The sequence below is a fragment of the Oncorhynchus nerka genome, linkage group LG26 (genome assembly GCF_034236695.1).
Source record: "Oncorhynchus nerka isolate Pitt River linkage group LG26, Oner_Uvic_2.0, whole genome shotgun sequence".
Taxonomy (NCBI): Eukaryota; Metazoa; Chordata; class Actinopteri; order Salmoniformes; family Salmonidae; genus Oncorhynchus; species Oncorhynchus nerka.
Window position 1 is genome coordinate 34,823,528 of NC_088421.1, and position 19,626 is coordinate 34,843,153.

Here is a 19,626-nt window from a genome sequence, read left to right on the forward strand (position 1 = left end):
TGTGTGAGTTAGCGGTGTGTGTGTGTGAGTTAGCGGTGTGTGTGTGAGTTAGCGGTGTGTGTGTGTGTGAGTTAGCGGTGTGTGTGAGTTAGCGTGTGTGTGTGAGTTAGCGGTGTGTGTGAGTTAGGTGTGTGTGTGAGTTAGCGGTGTGTGTGTGTGAGTTAGCGGTGTGTGTGTGTGAGTTAGCGGTGTGTGTGTGTGAGTTAGCGGTGTGTGTGTGTGAGTTAGCGGTGTGTGTGTGTTAGCGGTGCGCAGGTCAGCTGTTTGTTCACCCACCTGCAATTGCTAATAAACATCCTCAACCGCCTGACTATATGTGGAAGTCTGAGGCCAGCACCCGACCCTAACCCACAAACATAGAACATGTGGCTACAGTCCAATACTTTTTGAAAGGGGGGCAGGACTGTTTTTTTGCATAATTTAGATATCATGTTTCTGCTTATAACTTTCTACATTTAGTCTATAATTAGATACATGAAGCTTCTCTCTTGTCATTATATGTTGCCCTAGAAGACTAAATAAACACCTGCTCAGCAGAATCATGTAATAGATAGATAGAACGAATGCTTCAATCTAGTTTGCGTCGGTAAAGTTCTCTGTCATCTTCATTCGCGGAGCAAAGACATTTAGTGACTGGGGAGAAAATGCAATAACACAAATAAATGGAAAGATTTTCTGTGAAAAGATGTCCAGATACCACCAGTTTGACGGTTGTCAGGAAACAGAAAGCTGTGAAAACGACCCAATGAGTTTCTGATCAGATACAGTTCTGATTGGATGCATATTTTATGTGGCCGAAATACGATCAAATGTTATGATGCTGATAAAGACAGCACCTCTACAGACGGTATATAACTGCACTTTCACATTCTCTCCAGAGGCTGAAAGAAAGAAATCCTATTTCTCCACTGCTGTTCCCAAGTCCAAATTGTGCCTACATTTGGTGTATAATTTTACTGCAGGAAATGGTTCATTCTGCAGGAGTTAACAATAAATGCCATTTGAGAGGATATACACCCACAGTCAGCGTCCAGATTTCACTTTCCAGTTAACCCATCTCAACAGCAGGCTACAGTTCTCTTGACATGTCACAGGCCTATTTCAAGTCCGTCTTGTGACTATCGAATTTGTATAGTGCCTCAGAATTATCACACATAACAACAATATCTGCTACACAGATATGGAGGTCAACAAGGTGTTTTTTACCTGTTTCCCCCCAACACCTACACACTCTACTGACGTCATAATGAGTGGTGCCAACCCCCACACAATCAAGTGACATAATAGTTTTGCTTGATGCCAACACAGTAAGGTGATATAACTGAATGAGCACCACAAAAACACAGTCCTAATGATGTCACACACCTGTTCTCAACCACCGGCACCACAGACGCATGAGAAGAGTAGTCTCTGTAGTGGTTTGGCTGTGTGAGTGTGTGTGTGAGTGTAAGTGTGTGTGTGTAGGTCTGGCTGAGGCTGCTCTGTGTGATGCTGTGAGAAAGTGACACCTGACACTTTATCACGGGTGCTGGTGACAATACAAGACTAAGCCCCGCCTCTTCTGGAGAAGGTGAGAGAGGGGGGTGTGTTTGTGTGACTGGGTAAGTGTTAAGGTGATAGCTGCTGATTAAGCTGTGTGGAGAGGTAAGGGATACATCCTCATGACCACATGGTTCCGTTTTCATTTCCTTCGCCATTTCACCGGCAGGTTAAAAGCCACTCATTCATCCAATGGTAAGGTCTGATTGGCAAGTGTGTGAGTATATTTTTTATTGTTTATTTCATCTTGGTTAATTATCTATTCCACTCGCTTAAAAAAAAAAAAGTTAAGAACAAATTTGCCACCCTATGGGATTCCCAATCACAGCTGGATGTGATACAGCCTGGAATTGAACCAGAGACTGTAGTGATGCCTCTTGCACTGAGATGCAGTGCCACAGAGTGTTGTGCCACTCGGGAGCCCCCATTTCTTTGGCAAATCTAAACATATGATTCCCATGCCATTAAAGCCCTTATATTGAAATTGAATTGAAATTGAGAGAGAGAGAGGCAAGCAAAATACGAAACCCTTTCATTTGATAATGACACAATCTCATCTCGTCTCTCGTCTCCTCTATCGAGGGGGTGTTCTGCTTCTTTGATTATGTCTCAGGAAGCTGTTAGCTGCTGTTAGGCCCTGGAGTGAGTCTCTTTACATCAGTCTATATATATACACCTGAACGAATAGTCTTGGCTGGGTTAGACAGAGGATTCTACTGTAATATCTAGACCCCTGTCAGTGTGTGCGTGCATATGTGTGTCTCTTTCTCTCTCTTTGTGTGCGTGTGTGTGTTTGTGTGGAGAGCAGCCTTCAGATATACCCACGCCCCCTGTTAATTAAGCAATAAGGCCAGAGTAGGTGTGGTATATGGCCAATATACCACGGCTAAGGGATGTTCTTACGTGCAACACAATGTGTTATATAACTGTCACACTCCCTCTGCAGCTCCAGTCATTGTCCTCAGTAGGATTCTATTAGGATTCTATTAGTCGTTTAAAAAATACTTTTTAGAAAGCTGGACACGACTCACATGACTGTATAGGTAAGCCTGCTGTGCTTATGGATGAAAATGAGAAAATGTTCTCCTTCCTGTTTTGAGTTTTATATCCACCACTATTTACATACAGTATGTACATAATATTACAACCATATGCCTGTCTCTCTCCATCTCTCTCCTCTCTAGCACTCTCTTTCTCCCCAGTTTCACCTTCTTTTTATACGTTACCAAGTCAACCATACACTGTACAGGCTAAATCATTTTTTGGATTCATGTGTGTACATTGTGCATAAGGGGGTTGCATTCCTGGTGCTACAGTCAGTACAGCTACAGTCACAGTCAGTACAGCTATAATCACACAGTCAGTACAGTTACAGTCAGTACAGCTACAGTCACACAGTCAGTACAGCTACAGTCAGTACAGCTACAGTCACACAGTCAGTACAGCTACAGTCACACAGTACAGCTATAGTCACACAGTCAGTACAGCTACAGTCAGTACAGCTACAGTCACACAGTCAGTACAGCTACAGTCACACAGTCAGTACAGCTACAGTCACACAGTCAGTACAGCTACAGCCACACAGTCAGTACAGCTACAGCCACACAGTCAGTACAGCTACAGCCACACAGTCAGTACAGCTATAGTCACACAGTCAGTACAGCTACAGTCACACAGTCAGTACAGCTACAGTCAGTACAGCTACAGTCACACAGTCAGTACAGCTACAGTCACACAGTCAGTACAGCTACAGCCACACAGTCAGTACAGCTACAGTCACACAGTCAGTACAGCTACAGTCACACAGTCAGTACAGCTACAGTCACACAGTCAGTACAGCTACAGCCACACAGTCAGTACAGTACAGTACAGCTACAGTCACACAGTACACAGCTACAGTCACACAGTCAGTACAGCTACAGTCACACAGTCAGTACAGCTACAGCCACACAGTCAGTACAGCTACAGTCAGTACAGCTATAGTCACATAGTCATTACAGCTACAGTCAGTACAGCTACAGTCACACAGTCAGTACAGCTACAGTCACACAGTCAGTACAGCTACAGCCACACAGTCAGTACAGCTACAGTCAGTACAGCTATAATCACACAGTCATTACAGCTACAGTCAGTACAGCTACAGTCACACAGTCAGTACAGCTATAGTCACATAGTCATTACAGCTACAGTCAGTACAGCTACAGTCACACAGTCAGTACAGCTACAGTCACACAGTCAGTACAGCTACAGTCACACAGTCAATACAGCTACAGTCACACAGTCAGTACAGCTACAGTCAGTACAGCTATAGTCACACAGTCAGTACAGCTACAGTCACATAGTCATTACAGCTATAGTCACATAGTCAGTACAGCTACAGCCACACAGTCAGTACAGCTACAGTCACACAGTCAGTACAGCTACAGTCACATAGTCATTACAGCTATAGTCACATAGTCAGTACAGCTACAGTCACACAGTCAGTACAGCTACAGTCACACAGTCAGTACAGCTATAGTCACATAGTCATTACAGCTACAGTCAGTACAGCTATAGTCACACAGTCAGTACAGATACAGTCACACAGTCAGTACAGCTACAGTCACACAGTCAGTACAGCTATAGTCACATAGTCAGTACAGCTACAGTCACACAGTCAGTACAGCTGCAGTCACACAGTCAGTACAGCTATAGTCACATAGTCATTACAGCTACAGTCAGTACAGCTATAGTCACACAGTCAGTACAGATACAGTCACACAGTCAGTACAGCTACAGCCACACAGTCAGTACAGCTACAGTCAGTACAGCTATAGTCACACAGTCAGTACAGATACAGTCACACAGTCAGTACAGCTACAGCCACATAGTCATTACAGCTACAGTCAGTACAGCTATAGTCACACAGTCAGTACAGATACAGTCACACAGTCAGTACAGCTACAGTCACACAGTCAGTACAGCTACAGTCAGTACAGCTACAGTCACACAGTCAGTACAGCTACAGTCACACAGTCAGTACAGCTACAGTCAGTACAGCTACAGTCACACAGTCAGTACAGATATAGTCACACAGTCAGTACAGATATAGTCACACAGTCAGTACAGATATAGTCACACAGTCAGTACAGCTATAGTCACACAGTCAGTACAGCTACAGTCAGTACAGCTACAGTCACACATTCAGTACAGATATAGTCACACAGTCAGTACAGATATAGTCACACAGTCAGTACAGCTATAGTCACACAGTCAGTACAGCTACAGTCAGTACAGCTATAGTCACACAGTCAGTACAGATATAGTCACACAGTCAGTACAGCTATAGTCACACAGTCAGTACAGCTACAGTCACACAGTCAGTACAGATATAGTCACACAGTCAGTACAGCTATAGTCACACAGTCAGTACAGCTATAGTCACACAGTCAGTACAGCTATAGTCACACAGTCAGTACAGCTATAGTCACACAGTCAGTACAGATATAGTCACACAGTCAGTACAGCTATAGTCACACAGTCAGTACAGCTACAGTCACACAGTCAGTACAGATATAGTCACACAGTCAGTACAGATATAGTCACACAGTCAGTACAGATATAGTCACACAGTCAGTACAGCTACAGTCACACAGTCAGTACAGATATAGTCACACAGTCAGTACAGCTATAGTCACACAGTCAGTACAGCTATAGTCACACAGTCAGTACAGCCACAGTCAGTACGGCTATAATCACACAGTCAGTACAGCTATAATCACACAGTCAGTACAGTCACACAGCCAGTACAGTCACACAGTCAGTACAGTCACACAGTCAGTACAGTCACAGTCAGTACAGCTACAGTCCCACAGCCAGAACAGATACAGTCCCACAGCCAGTACAGTCACACAGTCAGTACAGTCACACAGTCAGTACAGCTACAGTCCCACAGCCAGTACAGTCACAGTCAGTACAGTCACACAGTCAGTACAGCTACAGTCACACAGCCAGTACAGTCACACAGTCAGAACAGATACAGTCCCACAGCCAGTACAGTCACAGTCAGTACAGTCACACAGTCAGTACAGGTACAGTCCCACAGCCAGTACAGTCACACAGTCAGAACAGATACAGTCCCACAGCCAGTACAGTCAGCACAGCTAGAGTCCCACAGCCAGTACAGTCACACAGTCAGTACAGCTACATTCCCACAGCTAGTACAGTCACTAAGTCAGAACAGCTACAGTCACTCAGTCAGTACAGCTACAGTACAGTCACATAGTCAGTACAGCCTGAAATCAGTTGGTTCTGAGTTAATCTCTTCTTCTGGACTCTCTTAGCTGTCTCTTAAATCTACAGGAGTGTAAACAGTAGAGGAATGCAGGGAAAAGGAAACCAGAAGATGAAGGGAGATCAAACCCAGAAAACCCCAGTGAGAATCGTATGACTTCTACACACACAGATGCACTGATGCAAACTGATGTGGAGCTCTGTAGAGGCGCTGCCTGCACTACTTCCCAGCCCCAGAACAGACTGGGCTGCAGACTGGAGCCTAATCCCTCAGCTCCTCCCTCGACTCCTCCCCCCAGGAAGTCCTGGAATTCAAGGTAACCCTAGGAGTCTGGCTGCCCTGACAACACTTACTGTAGCAAACTGGGCTCACTGCATACACAGTAGAGAGGAGAGGAAAAGAGAGGTCCTTTAGAGTTCTAGATAACTGAGTAACTAAACAGTCACATCTAAAACTGATCAGAACTGCTCTGTGGTTAAGTAGCCATCCTGTGAAAGACTGCTGCCCTGCTACAAAGCCCCTCCCTCCCTGTTCCCCCATCCATCCAGCTGGTCAGACGTTTCTACGTCTGTTTTATGGACCACAGCGGAGGCCAAGGAGGGAAAACAGACGTGTGTGGGAGACAGGGTGTGAGACAGACGGCTGGTACTGACAGCTAGGAGGGACGTTCCAGTCGTACCCGCCCCACTCTCTACGTCAGCCTCTGGAGTCTGCAATGGAAGTTACAGATGCATGGTCCATGTTTTATATTGCATATCTAGACTGAAATCCATCTCTTATAAAACATGGACTCTCAGTTGGGACACTGACAGAGTACAGGCATTGGGGTCAGCTGAAGGCTGCAGACCGGATACTGTCCCCTTATTATTTTATAATGAGTCCTGGCCACCAACTAAACTATATCAACAAATAAATACATTATTTTAGCTCTGTGGATTAGAGTGGACACACACGCATGCATGCACATATCTCACAAACACACTTTGATCCCTTTGTGATGAAACAGGAAGTATCACCTCCTCGTCCACCCACAGCTTGTTACACATTACCATAGACATGTCCAGCTGCAGGACCCTAGTCCTACGTGAGAGTGTGTGTGTGCGTGCCGTGCATACATGAGAGTGTGTGTGTGTGCGTGCGTGCCATGCACACATAAGAGTGTGTGTGTGTGTGTGTGCCGTGCATACATGAGAGTGTGTGTGTGTGCGTGCCGTGCATACATGAGAGTGTGTGTGTGTGCCGTGCATACATGAGTGTGTGTGTATGTGCATGCATACATGAGTGTGTGTGTGTGTGTGTGTGTGTGCCGTGCATACATGTGTGTGAGTGTGCCGCGCATACATGAGAGTGTGAGTGTGCGTGCCGTGCATACATGACAGTGTGTGTGTGCGTGCCGTGCATACATGAGTGTGTGTGTGCGTGCCGTGCATACATGAGAGTGTGAGTGTGCGTGCCGTGCATACATGAGAGTGTGAGTGTGCGTGCCGTGCATACATGAGTGTGTGTGTGTGTGTGTGCGTGCCGTGCATACATGAGTGTGTGAGTGTGCCGTGCATACATGAGAATGTGAGTGTGCGTGCTGTGCATACATGAGAGTGTGAGAGTGTGAGTGTGTCGTGCATACATGAGAGTGTGAGTGTGCGTGCCGTGCATACATGAGTGTGTGTATGTGTGCCGTGCATACATGAGAGTGTGTATGTGTGCCGTGCATACATGAGAGTGTGAGTGTGCGTGTCCTCCAGACATCCACACTACCCTACACTGGCCCACTGACTGGCTGTTGTGCAGGGTTTCCCAAACTCGGTCCTTTCCTCTCCTTTCCTTTCCTCTCCTTTCCTCTTCTCCACTTGGAAAGGATTTGTTTCTGGGGTCTCTGTGTATTTTATGTTCTCTTCAGGCAAGCTTGGGCAGAGAGAGATTGAGAGAGAGAGGGAGGGGTGTGGGGGGGATACATTTCCTGAGCTTAGTTAGGCCTTCTGGCCCCTCAGGCTGCTGGGATTTCTCTCCACGGCTCACAAAGCGATCGCAGCTGAGCAAAGGCTAAACACACACACTGCATGCACGCATGCACACATACACCACACGCCCCCCCCCACACACACACACTGATTGGCCTTGTCAGTGCTTTTGTAGAAATAAGAGTTCTGCATCGTGCACCAATTGGCAAGACGAGCGTAAGTGAAAACACATGTTCTGTTGAATGCATGAAACAGAAGCAGAGGAGCCTCCTCTTGCAGATGAAAACAAAAGCAGAGTAGATTGTCAGGAAGACAGGGACCCATTTTTTCCAAATCAACATGCAATACTTGAACTAGATTTGAGAAAACAAACTGTTTGCAGCCCATAAGCCAGGGCTATCATATTTCAGACATCTGCACATACAACCATTCACCAGAACATGTTCACCCAAGGGTCCCTATTCATAAAGCTTTACAGAGTAGGAGGGCTGATCTAGGATCATGTCCCCCTGTCCATCCATCTTATTTATTGTTATTTATTTATTATGATCTAAAACACTAAACTGATCCTAGCCCAGCACTTCTACACTGAGGTCTACTGTAATACTGTGTGGATAGTAGTTTCTACAGCCACAGGATGTCACTGAGGTACTTGACAAGCACAGGGAGAATTGCTGCATTGTCCATTAGGTCAGAATCCTAACCACTGTGATGTAATGACCCTTGACCTTTGAGTGCCTTTCTGACCATTGAAACTACAAGAAGTCTGGAACCAATCCTGCCATCTGAGACACACACACACACACACACACACACACACACACACACACACACACACACACACACACACACACACACACACATTATTACTACTGTGTGTTGACAGGTCTTGGACAGGGCTCCCTTCAAATAGAGGACAGGTCTAATCTAATCTAGGCCATCAGATCAGGTTGGAGCTCAGTCAGCCAGCTCAAAAAACAAGACCCAGGTAATCAGATCTTAGCGGGTATAGGATGGAGTCACCCTTAGACACAGATCTAAGGTCAATTTGTATGTCTCCCCTTAATAGTGTAGGTTATGATTTGGGAAGATAGACTGACCCTAGATCTGTGACTAAAGGCAATCAGATGTTATACATCGGCTTCTCTGGCTGCTACAGCGAGAGAATGCTGACCCACATTCAAATACCAGCACACGGTGACAGCATGGTACTGTGCAGATAGCAGATAGCAGTTTGGGTTTAGCTACCCTTGAGCTACCCTTGAACTCAATCTTACCTGGAACCCACAGGGTGAAAGCAAGAGAGGAAGACCCAAGAAAACCTTGAGTGGTGACACAGAACAAGACATGAAGAAAGTGGGGGTGACGTATCAACACCTTGAAGGAATGGTGCAGGACAGAAGGGTTTGGAAGAGATAGGAAGCGTGGAATTCCATAAGGAATTCAAAGGCCTAAGTAAGTACTGTATGTTCTCTCGAACATCCCCTAACTTCAGCCATAATCCTCGAAATACCATCCCCTGATCCTGGAGCCTTCAGTCCATCTCTGATGTGCAGATATGAGTGCAGGATTTTGTTCCAGCCAAGAACACAAGAACACAGCCCTACTCCAGTGTAAAAAGCATGTATCATGTCAGCTGGTGGTCTCTGGTGTGTGTTTGTGCATGTGGAGGCTTTTGTTCCAGTCCAGCACTAACCCACCACCACAACACCCCCACAAAGTAAACATCCATTGAGTCTCAACCGAGGGGGTACGCACCTTCTTGGCGGCCCGCGACGGAGACCTTCGCGTAGGCTTGGGTACCTCTCTGGTCAGGGTAGTGGGCAGCTTGGACACAGAGCCGTTCTCTCTCTTGGCTGTGTGCGAGGAGGCCGGGGGCGAGGAGAGGGGTGGTGAGGCTGGGGGTGAGGCAGGGGACACAGAGGTGGGTCCCCCCAGACGGACAGCCATCTCCTCGGTGCAGACGAGGCGCAGGCTGCGGAGGTACTCGTCCGTCTCCCGGTCTACCACCAGCAGCCTGGTCTCATGCTCCACCGCCTTGATCCTCTGCACCACCTGTGGGGAGAGGGAGATCATTATTGCACATCATTATAACATGATATGACATTTGAAATGTGTATATTTGAAACTTGTGAGTGTTACTGTTCATTTTGTTAAATTGTATATATTACTCGGTTGTTTATTATCTAGTTCACTTGCTTTGGCAATATAAACACATGTTTCCCATGCCAATAAAGCCCTGTGAATGGAATGGAACAAAGGAGAGGATGAAAGCGTAAGATAGGGAGAGAAAGAGAATGAGAGTAATAACATGATAATTGACATGATAATGAAGTAGTGAACTACAGGGAATCGGGGGTGATGGGAGACAGAAACACCAACACTCTCTACAGTAGCTGGACCCTACATCATGTCAGCCTCTTGTTGAAGTGTCTAAAGTGGGTCTCCCTTGTCCCAGGCCTCCCAGTAGACGTCTGTCTCCGCCAGTGATGACTTACTGCTGAGCGGCGCGGGGTAAAGGACTAGGGAGGAAGGGTTTGGGAACACATTCTCATTTACAGCAACGACCTGGGGAATAGTTACAGGGCAGAGGAGGGGGGATGAATGAGCCAATTGTAAACTGGGGATGGTTAGGTGGCAATGATGGTATGAGGGTTAGATTGGGAATTTAGCCAGGACACTAGGATAAACACCTCTACTCTGACAATAAGTGTCATGGGATCTTTAGTGACCACAGAGTCAGGACACCCGTTTAACATCCCATCCAAAAGACAGCTCCCTACACAGGGCAATGTCCCCAATGACTGCCCTGGGGCATTATTTTTAGACCAGAGGAAAGGGTGCCTCCTACTGGCCCTCCAACACCACTTCCAGCAGCATCTGGTTTCCCATCCAGCGACTGACCAGGACCAACCCTGCTTAGCTTCAGAAGCCAGCCAGCAGTGGTATGCAGGGTGGTGTGCTGCTGGTTAAAGCCAGCAGTGGTATGCAGGGTGGTGTGCTGCTGGTTAAAGCCAGCAGTGGTATGCAGGGTGGTGTGCTGCTGGTTAAAGCCAGCAGTGGTATGCAGGGTGGTGTGCTGCTGGTTAAAGCCAGCAGTGGTATGCAGGGTGGTGTGCTGCTGGTTAAAGCCAGCAGTGGTATGCAGGGTGGTGTGCTGCTGGTTAAAGCCAGCAGTGGTATGCAGGGTGGTGTGCTGCTGGTTAAAGCCAGCAGTGGTATGCAGGGTGGTGTGCTGCTGGCGCATATTAAACATGTCGATGTAGACCACTGACAGAGAAAACCGGATGGAGTTGGACAGTTCGTGATGTGCTATACTCACTTGATGGTGCGTATCTTTCTCCACATTTCCCCCGTTCACCTCAATGACACGGTCCCCCGGGCGCAGCCCCGAAGCTTCGGCTGACGACGCGGGCTCAACTTTGCGAATGAACTGGCCGTTCTTCCCCTTCTCACCGTGCAAGTGAAACCCATACCCGTTCTCACTCTTTGTCATGATACAAAGCCGTGGTTTCAGTTCGCTGGCCATTTCTCCTGCAGTCCAGGACTTTAAACCTATTTTGTTCTTGAATATAGTTAGCAAAGCAGAAAACATACAAAAATGTAATACAATAATGACCCAACAGAGCGCAGAGCGAAACTTTCACTCTACATGTAAAACACCATCCTCTGCGTGTGCGTAATATGTTCCAAAAGTTGCTCTGCAGGTTCTTCACACACAAAAACGCTCCAAACACAAGAAAACACTCCGTATTAAAAATTATATTCCAGCATAGAACTTCACATGTAATAAAGGCAAACTCCTCCTAAAAATAGCCTAAATTATCGACCCAGGCGAACGTATTGTATGGTGGAGCCAAGATATCCGCTAGTCGTGTCGTCTCTCCGAAAACGAGTGAATTATTCTTGTTGGCGGCGCAGCGTCCTCAATCCCTCCAACTTGCCCATCCTGAGGACTGATAAAGCGAGAGACCCCCCGTGCAACATGCTGCACCAGGAAAGAGCAACAGGCACTAACTAACCCCTCTCTCGACCTCCATCCATAACAACCGGTTGGGGAATAAGGATTCAATTACAACACAAGCCGGGTTTACAGATAATTGGATAGGACACTCGTTTGGTGCGTAATAGCACCTCCCTTGCTAGAAATCAACGAGTTTTCTGGGGCTGTCATTATAAGAGCGCGGCTCTTGAAGAGTGGTCTAAGAAGGGGTCCTTTCTCACTGAGTAGCCTAATCAAGCGCATACTGTGGAAATGCTGCCGTTTAGCACGGGATGGGTGTCCAGGTATGAGGACTCCGCATGTAATCGACCAATCAGTGTGCTCGCTGGGTGTCTCAAGTGTCCAAAATGGCGACCTCACCAAAAATACTTAGGAGGTTGTTTTGTTGTGTCGGAAAGGACTCAATTGTATCATGTTGACAACACAATGATTCATTGTCATTAAATTCAGGTAAATAACGATTTATTTGTAACATGACCCCTCTAGCACCATTACGCATGGCATACAATTACGCATACCGTTCATGTTACAATGGTGCCCCTAAGTGGTCAAATCACGAAATACAAGTAAAAAGGGTATGAAAAGTGATAGTAGTATCAATTTTTTTGTGTGTGGTGGTGGTGGGGGGATTTGTGGGAACTAGTGAACAAGTGTACACTTCAGGAGAAGGGAGATGTTATTGGAACTATCCTACACTGAGTAGCACAAGCTGAACTGCAACAGAAGGGGGAGCCCGTCTAGCCTGGCCGTCTGGCCTGCCCGTCTGGCCGTCTGGCTTGCCCGTCTGGCCTGCATTGTCACAGTGGAACTAGTGAGAGGAGCACTAATACATGAACACAAAGGGGGCAGCAGAGTCTTTACAGCTCCGGGTGGAAGTTTCCCCTAGACACTGATCTTGGGTCAGTTTTGCATTTTCCCCACTATGGTTAAGGTTAGGATTGGGGTAGGGTCAGCTGATACCCTACTCTGTCTTTTCTAAGGCCAAGGAGGTTGTATATATGGATATAATATGCTGTTGCTGTCTATACATAGAAACAGCAGGTGGTAGCAGAGGAATGTATTTGCAGAGGCCACGTAGACTGTACATGTACTGACCGTATGTTACTCTACAATACAGGTATGATACATGATCAAGAGATAGAAAAAGAATTCCTGATTCTATGTCCAGTGCACCAGTATGTCTCATTGACTTGGATGGGGATGCCGGTTCTAGCAATTCTATTTCTATTTAGGCTACTTTATTTTGTTTGTGTTTGATTTATTTGACAATTCAAAAAAACAAATACAACCATAAATGTGGATACAATGCATTTAACAACTATCGAGAATAACACTCATTCTCATACTTTTCAAACGGTGGATTAAACACAACAGAGAGAAAGTGAGGAGGAGCAGTCCTGTCTTTAGTGTCATCCCAGGATATTAGTCTCTTCTTGGAGGAGCTGTCCTGTCTTTAGTGTCATCCCAGGATATTAGTCTCTTCTTGGAGGAGCAGTCCTGTCTTTAGTGTCATCCCAGGATATTAGTCTCTTCTTGGAGGAGCTGTCCTGTCTTTAGTGTCATCCCAGGATATTAGTCTCTTCTTGGAGGAGCTGTCCTGTCTTTAGTGTCATCCCAGGATATTAGTCTCTTCTTGGAGGAGCTGTCCTGTCTTTAGTGTCATCCCAGGATATTAGTCTCTTCTTGGAGGAACTGTCCTGTCTTTAGTGTCATCCCAGGATATTAGTCTCTTCTTGGAGGAGCAGTCCTGTCTTTAGTGTCATCCCAGGATATTAGTCTCTTCTTGGAGGAGCAGTCCTGTCTTTAGTGTCATCCCAGGATATTAGTCTCTTCTTGGAGGAGCTGTCCTGTCTTTAGTGTCATCCCAGGATATTAGTCTCTTCTTGGAGGAGCTGTCCTGTCTTTAGTGTCATCCCAGGATATTAGTCTCTTCTTGGAGGAGCTGTCCTGTCTTTAGTGTCATCCCAGGATATTAGTCTCTTCTTGGAGGAGCTGTCCTGTCTTTAGTGTCATCCCAGGATATTAGTCTCTTCTTGGAGGAGCTGTCCTGTCTTTAGTGTCATCCCAGGATATTAGTCTCTTCTTGGAGGAGCTGTCCTGTCTTTAGTGTCATCCCAGGATATTAGTCTCTTCTTGGAGGAACTGTCCTGTCTTTAGTGTCATCCCAGGATATTAGTCTCTTCTTGGAGGAGCAGTCCTGTCTTTAGTGTCATCCCAGGATATTAGTCTCTTCTTGGAGGAGCAGTCCTGTCTTTAGTGTCATCCCAGGATATTAGTCTCTTCTTGGAGGAGCTGTCCTGTCTTTAGTGTCATCCCAGGATATTAGTCTCTTCTTGGAGGAGCTGTCCTGTCTTTAGTGTCATCCCAGGATATTAGTCTCTTCTTGGAGAAGCAGTCCTGTCTTTAGTGTCATCCCAGGATATTAGTCTCTTCTTGGAGGAGCAGTCCTGTCTTTAGTGTCATCCCAGGATATTAGTCTCTTCTTGGAGGAGCAGTCCTGTCTTTAGTGTCATCCCAGGATATTAGTCTCTTCTTGGAGGAGCAGTCCTGTCTTTAGTGTCATCCCAGGATATTAGTCTCTTCTTGGAGGAGCAGTCCTGTCTTTAGTGTCATCCCAGGATATTAGTCTCTTCTTGGAGGAGCAGTCCTGTCTTTAGTGTCATCCCAGGATATTAGTCTCTTCTTGGAGGAGCAGTCCTGTCTTTAGTGTCATCCCAGGATATTAGTCTCTTCTTGGAGGAGCAGTCCTGTCTTTAGTGTCATCCCAGGATATTAGTCTCTTCTTGGAGGAGCAGTCCTGTCTTTAGTGTCATCCCAGGATATTAGTCTCTTCTTGGAGGAGCTGTCCTGTCTTTAGTGTCATCCCAGGATATTAGTCTCTTCTTGGAGGAGCAGTCCTGTCTTTAGTGTCATCCCAGGATATTAGTCTCTTCTTGGAGGAGCTGTCCTGTCTTTAGTGTCATCCCAGGATATTAGTCTCTTTCTTGGAGGAGCAGTCCTGTCTTTAGTGTCATCCCAGGATATTAGTCTCTTCTTGGAGGAGCTGTCCTGTCTTTAGTGTCATCCCAGGATATTAGTCTCTTCTTGGAGGAGCAGTCCTGTCTTTAGGTGTCATCCCAGGATAGTCTCTTTAGTCTCTTCTTGGAGGAGCAGTCCTGTCTTTAGTGTCATCCCAGGATATTAGTCTCTTCTTGGAGGAGCTGTCCTGTCTTTAGTGTCATCCCAGGATATTAGTCTCTTCTTGGAGGAGCAGTCCTGTCTTTAGTGTCATCCCAGGATATTAGTCTCTTCTTGGAGGAGCTGTCCTGTCTTTAGTGTCATCCCAGGATATTAGTCTCTTCTTGGAGGAGCTGTCCTGTCTTTAGTGTCATCCCAGGATATTAGTCTCTTCTTGGAGGAGCAGTCCTGTCTTTAGTGTCATCCCAGGATATTAGTCTCTTCTTGGAGGAGCAGTCCTGTCTTTAGTGTCATCCCAGGATATTAGTCCCTTCTTGGAGAAGCTGTACGTCAGTCAGGGAACCAATCACTTTCTGCAAGACGTTACTCTGACAGAAAGAACACAATCCATCCATCCAGGCTCTACAGTTGTGACCAAAAGTTTTGAGAATGACACAAATATTCATTTTCACCAAGTCTGCTGCCTCAGTTTGTATGATGGCAATTTGCATATACTCCAGAATGTTATGAAGAGTGATCAGATGAATTACGATTAATTGCAAAGTCCCTCTTTGCCATGCAAATTAACTGAATCTCCAAAAACATTTCCACTGCATTTCAGCCCTGCCACAAAAGGACCAGCTGACATTATGTCAGTGATTCTCTCGTTAACACAGGTGTGAGTGTTGACGAGGACAAGGCTGGAGATCACTCTGTCATGCTGATTGAGTTCGAACAACAGACTGGAAGCTTCAAAAGGAGGATGGTGCTTGGAATCATTGTTCTTGCAAGGAAACACATGCCGTCATCATTGTTTTGCACAAAAAGGGCTTCACAGGCAAGGATATTGCTGCCAGTAAGATTGCACCTAAATCAACCATTTATCAGATCATCAAGAACTTCAAGGAGAGCAGTTCAATTGTTGTGAAGAAGGCTTCAGGTCGCCCAAGAAAGTCCAGCAAGTGTCAGGACCGTCTCCTAAAGTTGATTCAGCTACGGGATCGGGGCACAACCAGTACTGACCTTGCTCAGGAATGGCAGCAGGCAGGTGTGAGTGCATCTGCACACACAGTGAGGCGAAGACTTTAGGAGGATGGCCTGATGTCAAGAAAGGCAGCAAAGAAGACACAGACAGATAGAGAGAAACAGACAGATAGAGAGACAGACAGATACAGAGAAAGAGAGAGACAGACAGATACAGAGAAAGAGAGAGACAGACAGACAGATACAGAGAAAGAGAGAGAGAGAGACAGACAGATACAGAGAGAGAAAGAGAGACAGACAGATACAGAGAAAGAGAGAGAGAGAGACAGACAGATACAGAGAGAGAAAGAGAGACAGACAGATACAGAGAAGGAGAGACAGACAGATACAGAGAAAGAGAGAGACAGACAGATACAGAGAGAGAAAGAGAGGCAGACAGATACAGAGAAAGAGAGAAACAGACAAATACAGAGAGAGAGAAACAGACAGATACAGAGAGAGAGACAGATAAAGAGAGAGAAAGACAGACAGATACAGAGAGACAGACAGAGAGAAAAAGAGAGAGACAGACGGATACAGAGAGAGAAAGAGAGACAGACAGATACAGAGAGAGACAGACAGATACAGAGAGAGAAAGAGAAAGACAGACAGATACAGAGAGAAAGAGAGAGACAGACAGATACAGAGAGAAACAGACAAATACAGAGAGAGAAAGAGAAAAACAGACAAAGACAGAGAGAGAAGGGAGAGACAGACAGACACAGAGAGAGAAAGAGACAGACAGATACAGAGAGAGACAGACAGATACAGAGAGAGAAAGAGAAAGACAGATACAGAGAGAGACAGACAGATACCGAGAGAGAAAGAGAAAGACAGACAGACACAGAGAGAGAAAGAGACAGACAGATACAGAGAGAAACAGACAGATACAGAGAGAAAGAGAAAAACAGACAAAAACAGAGAGAGAAACAGACAAACAGTTTCTCTCTTTCTCTGTATCTGTCTGTCTCTCTCTTTCTCTCTCTGTATCTGTCTGTCTCTCTTTCTCTCTCTGTATCTGTCTGTTTCTCTCTTTCTCTGTATCTGTCTGTCTCTCTCTTTCTCTCTCCGTATTTGTCTGTTTCTCTCTTTCTCTCTCTGTATCTGGCTCTCTCTGTGTATTTGTCTGTTTCTCTCTTTCTCTCTGTATCTGTCTGTCTCTCTATTTCTCTCTGTATCTGTCTGTCTCTCTTTCTCTGTATCTGTCTGTCTCTCTCTTTCTCTCTCTCTGTATCTGTCTGTCTCTCTCTTTCTCTCTCTCTGTATCTGTCTGTCTCTCTCTTTCTCTCTCTCTGTATCTGTCTGTATCTGTCTGTCTCTCTCTTTCTCTCTCTGTATCTGTCTGTTTCTCTCTTTCTCTGTATCTGTCTGTCTCTCTCTTTCTCTCTGTATCTGTCTGTCTTTCTCTTTCTCTCTCTGTATCTGTCTGTTTCTCTCTCTCTGTGTATCTGTCTGTCTCTCTCTTTCTCTCTCTGTATCTGTCTGTCTCTCTTTCTCTCTCTGTATCTGTCTGTTTCTCTCTTTCTCTGTATCTGTCTGTCTCTCTCTTTCTCTCTCTGTATTTGTCTGTTTCTCTCTTTCTCTCTCTGTATCTGGCTCTCTCTGTGTATTTGTCTGTTTCTCTCTTTCTCTCTGTATCTGTCTGTCTTTCTCTCTTGGCATCTTTCTGTCTCTCTCTTTATCTATCTGTCTCTCTCTCTCTCTCCATCAATCATTTAACATTTGAATCTAAACTCCTCTCATCTATCATTCTCTGTGGTTAGTTATTCTGCTTTAGTTGCAGTCCTGGGGGTGGATAAGGGAGAGAGAATGGAGGAAAGAGGAGAGGGGGAGTAAGAGGTGAATCAAAGTTTTAAGCTAACAAAACCTTTAATGAGTGCTGTCAGTGTTAAGTTGTAAGTAGCAGGACGGTGTGAAGTGAAATGTAATGATAGTTGTTTCTGCCTTCCTTTAGATCTACTGGCTGCACATGAGATAATGATTCTAAAGGCCTGGTCCAAATCAAACCCCTTTCCCTGTGTACTGCACTAGTCCATGTGGACTTGAAGGTATATATACATACCATATACACTGTGTTTGTAGTTGGTATAAAGTTGATATAAATCAGTTATATCTAGCTAACTAAGTAACAAACTAAGTAACAAATGAACGAACTAACTAACTAACTAACTAACTAACTAACTGGTTTATCCACCTTTTCCTCAAATGGAATTATTCACTAAACAGGAAATGACCACTTCCTGTCCCAGTTTTCCACCTCATCCCTTTTTCTACATTAACCATAATGGATGTCCCAGTTTGCCACTTCATCCCTCTTCCTACATAATGGATGTCCCAGTTTACCACCTCATCCCTCTTCCTACATAATGGATGTCCCAGTTTGCCACCTCATCCCTCTTCCTACATTAACCATAATGGATGTCCCAGTTTGCCACCTCATCCCTCTTCCTACATTAACCATAATGGATGTCCCAGTTTGACACCTCATCCCTCATCCCTCTTCCTACATTAACCATAATGGATGTCCTAGTTTGACACCTCATCCCTCTTCCTACATTAACCATAATGGATGTCCCAGTTTGACACCTCATCCCTCTTCCTACATTAACCATAATGGATGTCCCAGTTTGCCACCTCATCCCTCTTCCTACATTAACCATAATGGATGTCCCAGTTTGCCACCTCATCCCTCATCCCTCTTCCTACATTAACCATAATGGATGTCCTAGTTTGACACCTCATCCCTCTTCCTACATTAACCATAATGGATGTCCCAGTTTGACACCTCATCCCTCTTCCTACATTAACCATAATGGATGTCCCAGTTTGCCACCTCATCCCTCTTCCTACATTAACCATAATGGATGTCCCAGTTTGCCACCTCATCCCTCTTCCTACGTTAACCATAATGCATGTCCCAGTTTACCACCTCATCCCTCTTCCTACGTTAACCATAATGGATGTCCCAGTTTGCCACCTCATCCCTCTTCCTACGTTAACCATAATGGATGTCCCAGTTTGCCACCTCATCCCTCTTCCTACGTTAACCATAATGGATGTCCCAGTTTACCACCTCATCCCTCTTCCTACATTAACCATAATGCATGTCCCAGTTTACCACCTCATCCCTCTTCCTACGTTAACCATAATGGATGTCCCAGTTTACCACCTCTCTCCCTCTTCCCATAATCTTCCTACGTTAACCATAATGGATGTCCCAGTTTGCCACCTCATCCCTCTTCCTACATTAACCATAATGGATGTTCCAGTTTACCACCTCATCCCTCTTCCCACATTAACCATAATGGATGTCCCAGTTTGCCACCTCATCCCTCTTCCTACATTAACCATAATGGATGTCCCAGTTTGCCACCTCATCCCTCTTCCTACATTAACCATAATGGATGTCCCAGTTTGCCACCTCATCCCTCTTCCTACATTAACCATAATGGATGTTCCAGTCTAAAAAGGGCACACAAATCAAATCCACTTTATTTCATCGGAACACAATAAACCATTACACCCAAAGGATTGTTTCCGGCAGACCTTTCAAATAAAATAGCAATTTCCAGGCAATTGCCACTCAGGCCAGCGTCGGGGTGAGGGCGTAAATAGATACGTCTGCAATTCCACCATTGTTTTCCTTTCTGTCTTATTCATGATTAAATTACTTT

The 19,626-nt window shown here is 45.5% G+C and overlaps 1 protein-coding gene across 1 annotated transcript in view; it reads right to left on the reverse strand.

Moving 5' to 3' along the window:
- LOC115118810 (Na(+)/H(+) exchange regulatory cofactor NHE-RF2) overlaps nucleotides 1–12,100 on the reverse strand; it is a 64,189-nt gene extending 52,089 nt beyond the window's left edge. The window contains exons 1-2 of the mRNA XM_065010551.1: nucleotides 11,093–12,100; nucleotides 9,529–9,825 (exon numbers count right to left, since the gene is read on the reverse strand). Of these exons, the coding sequence (XP_064866623.1) occupies nucleotides 9,529–9,825; nucleotides 11,093–11,365 (570 nt within the window). The 5' untranslated portion in view covers nucleotides 11,366–12,100. The remainder of the gene's footprint in view (nucleotides 1–9,528; nucleotides 9,826–11,092) is intronic.
- Between the last annotated feature and the right edge of the window lie 7,526 nt (nucleotides 12,101–19,626).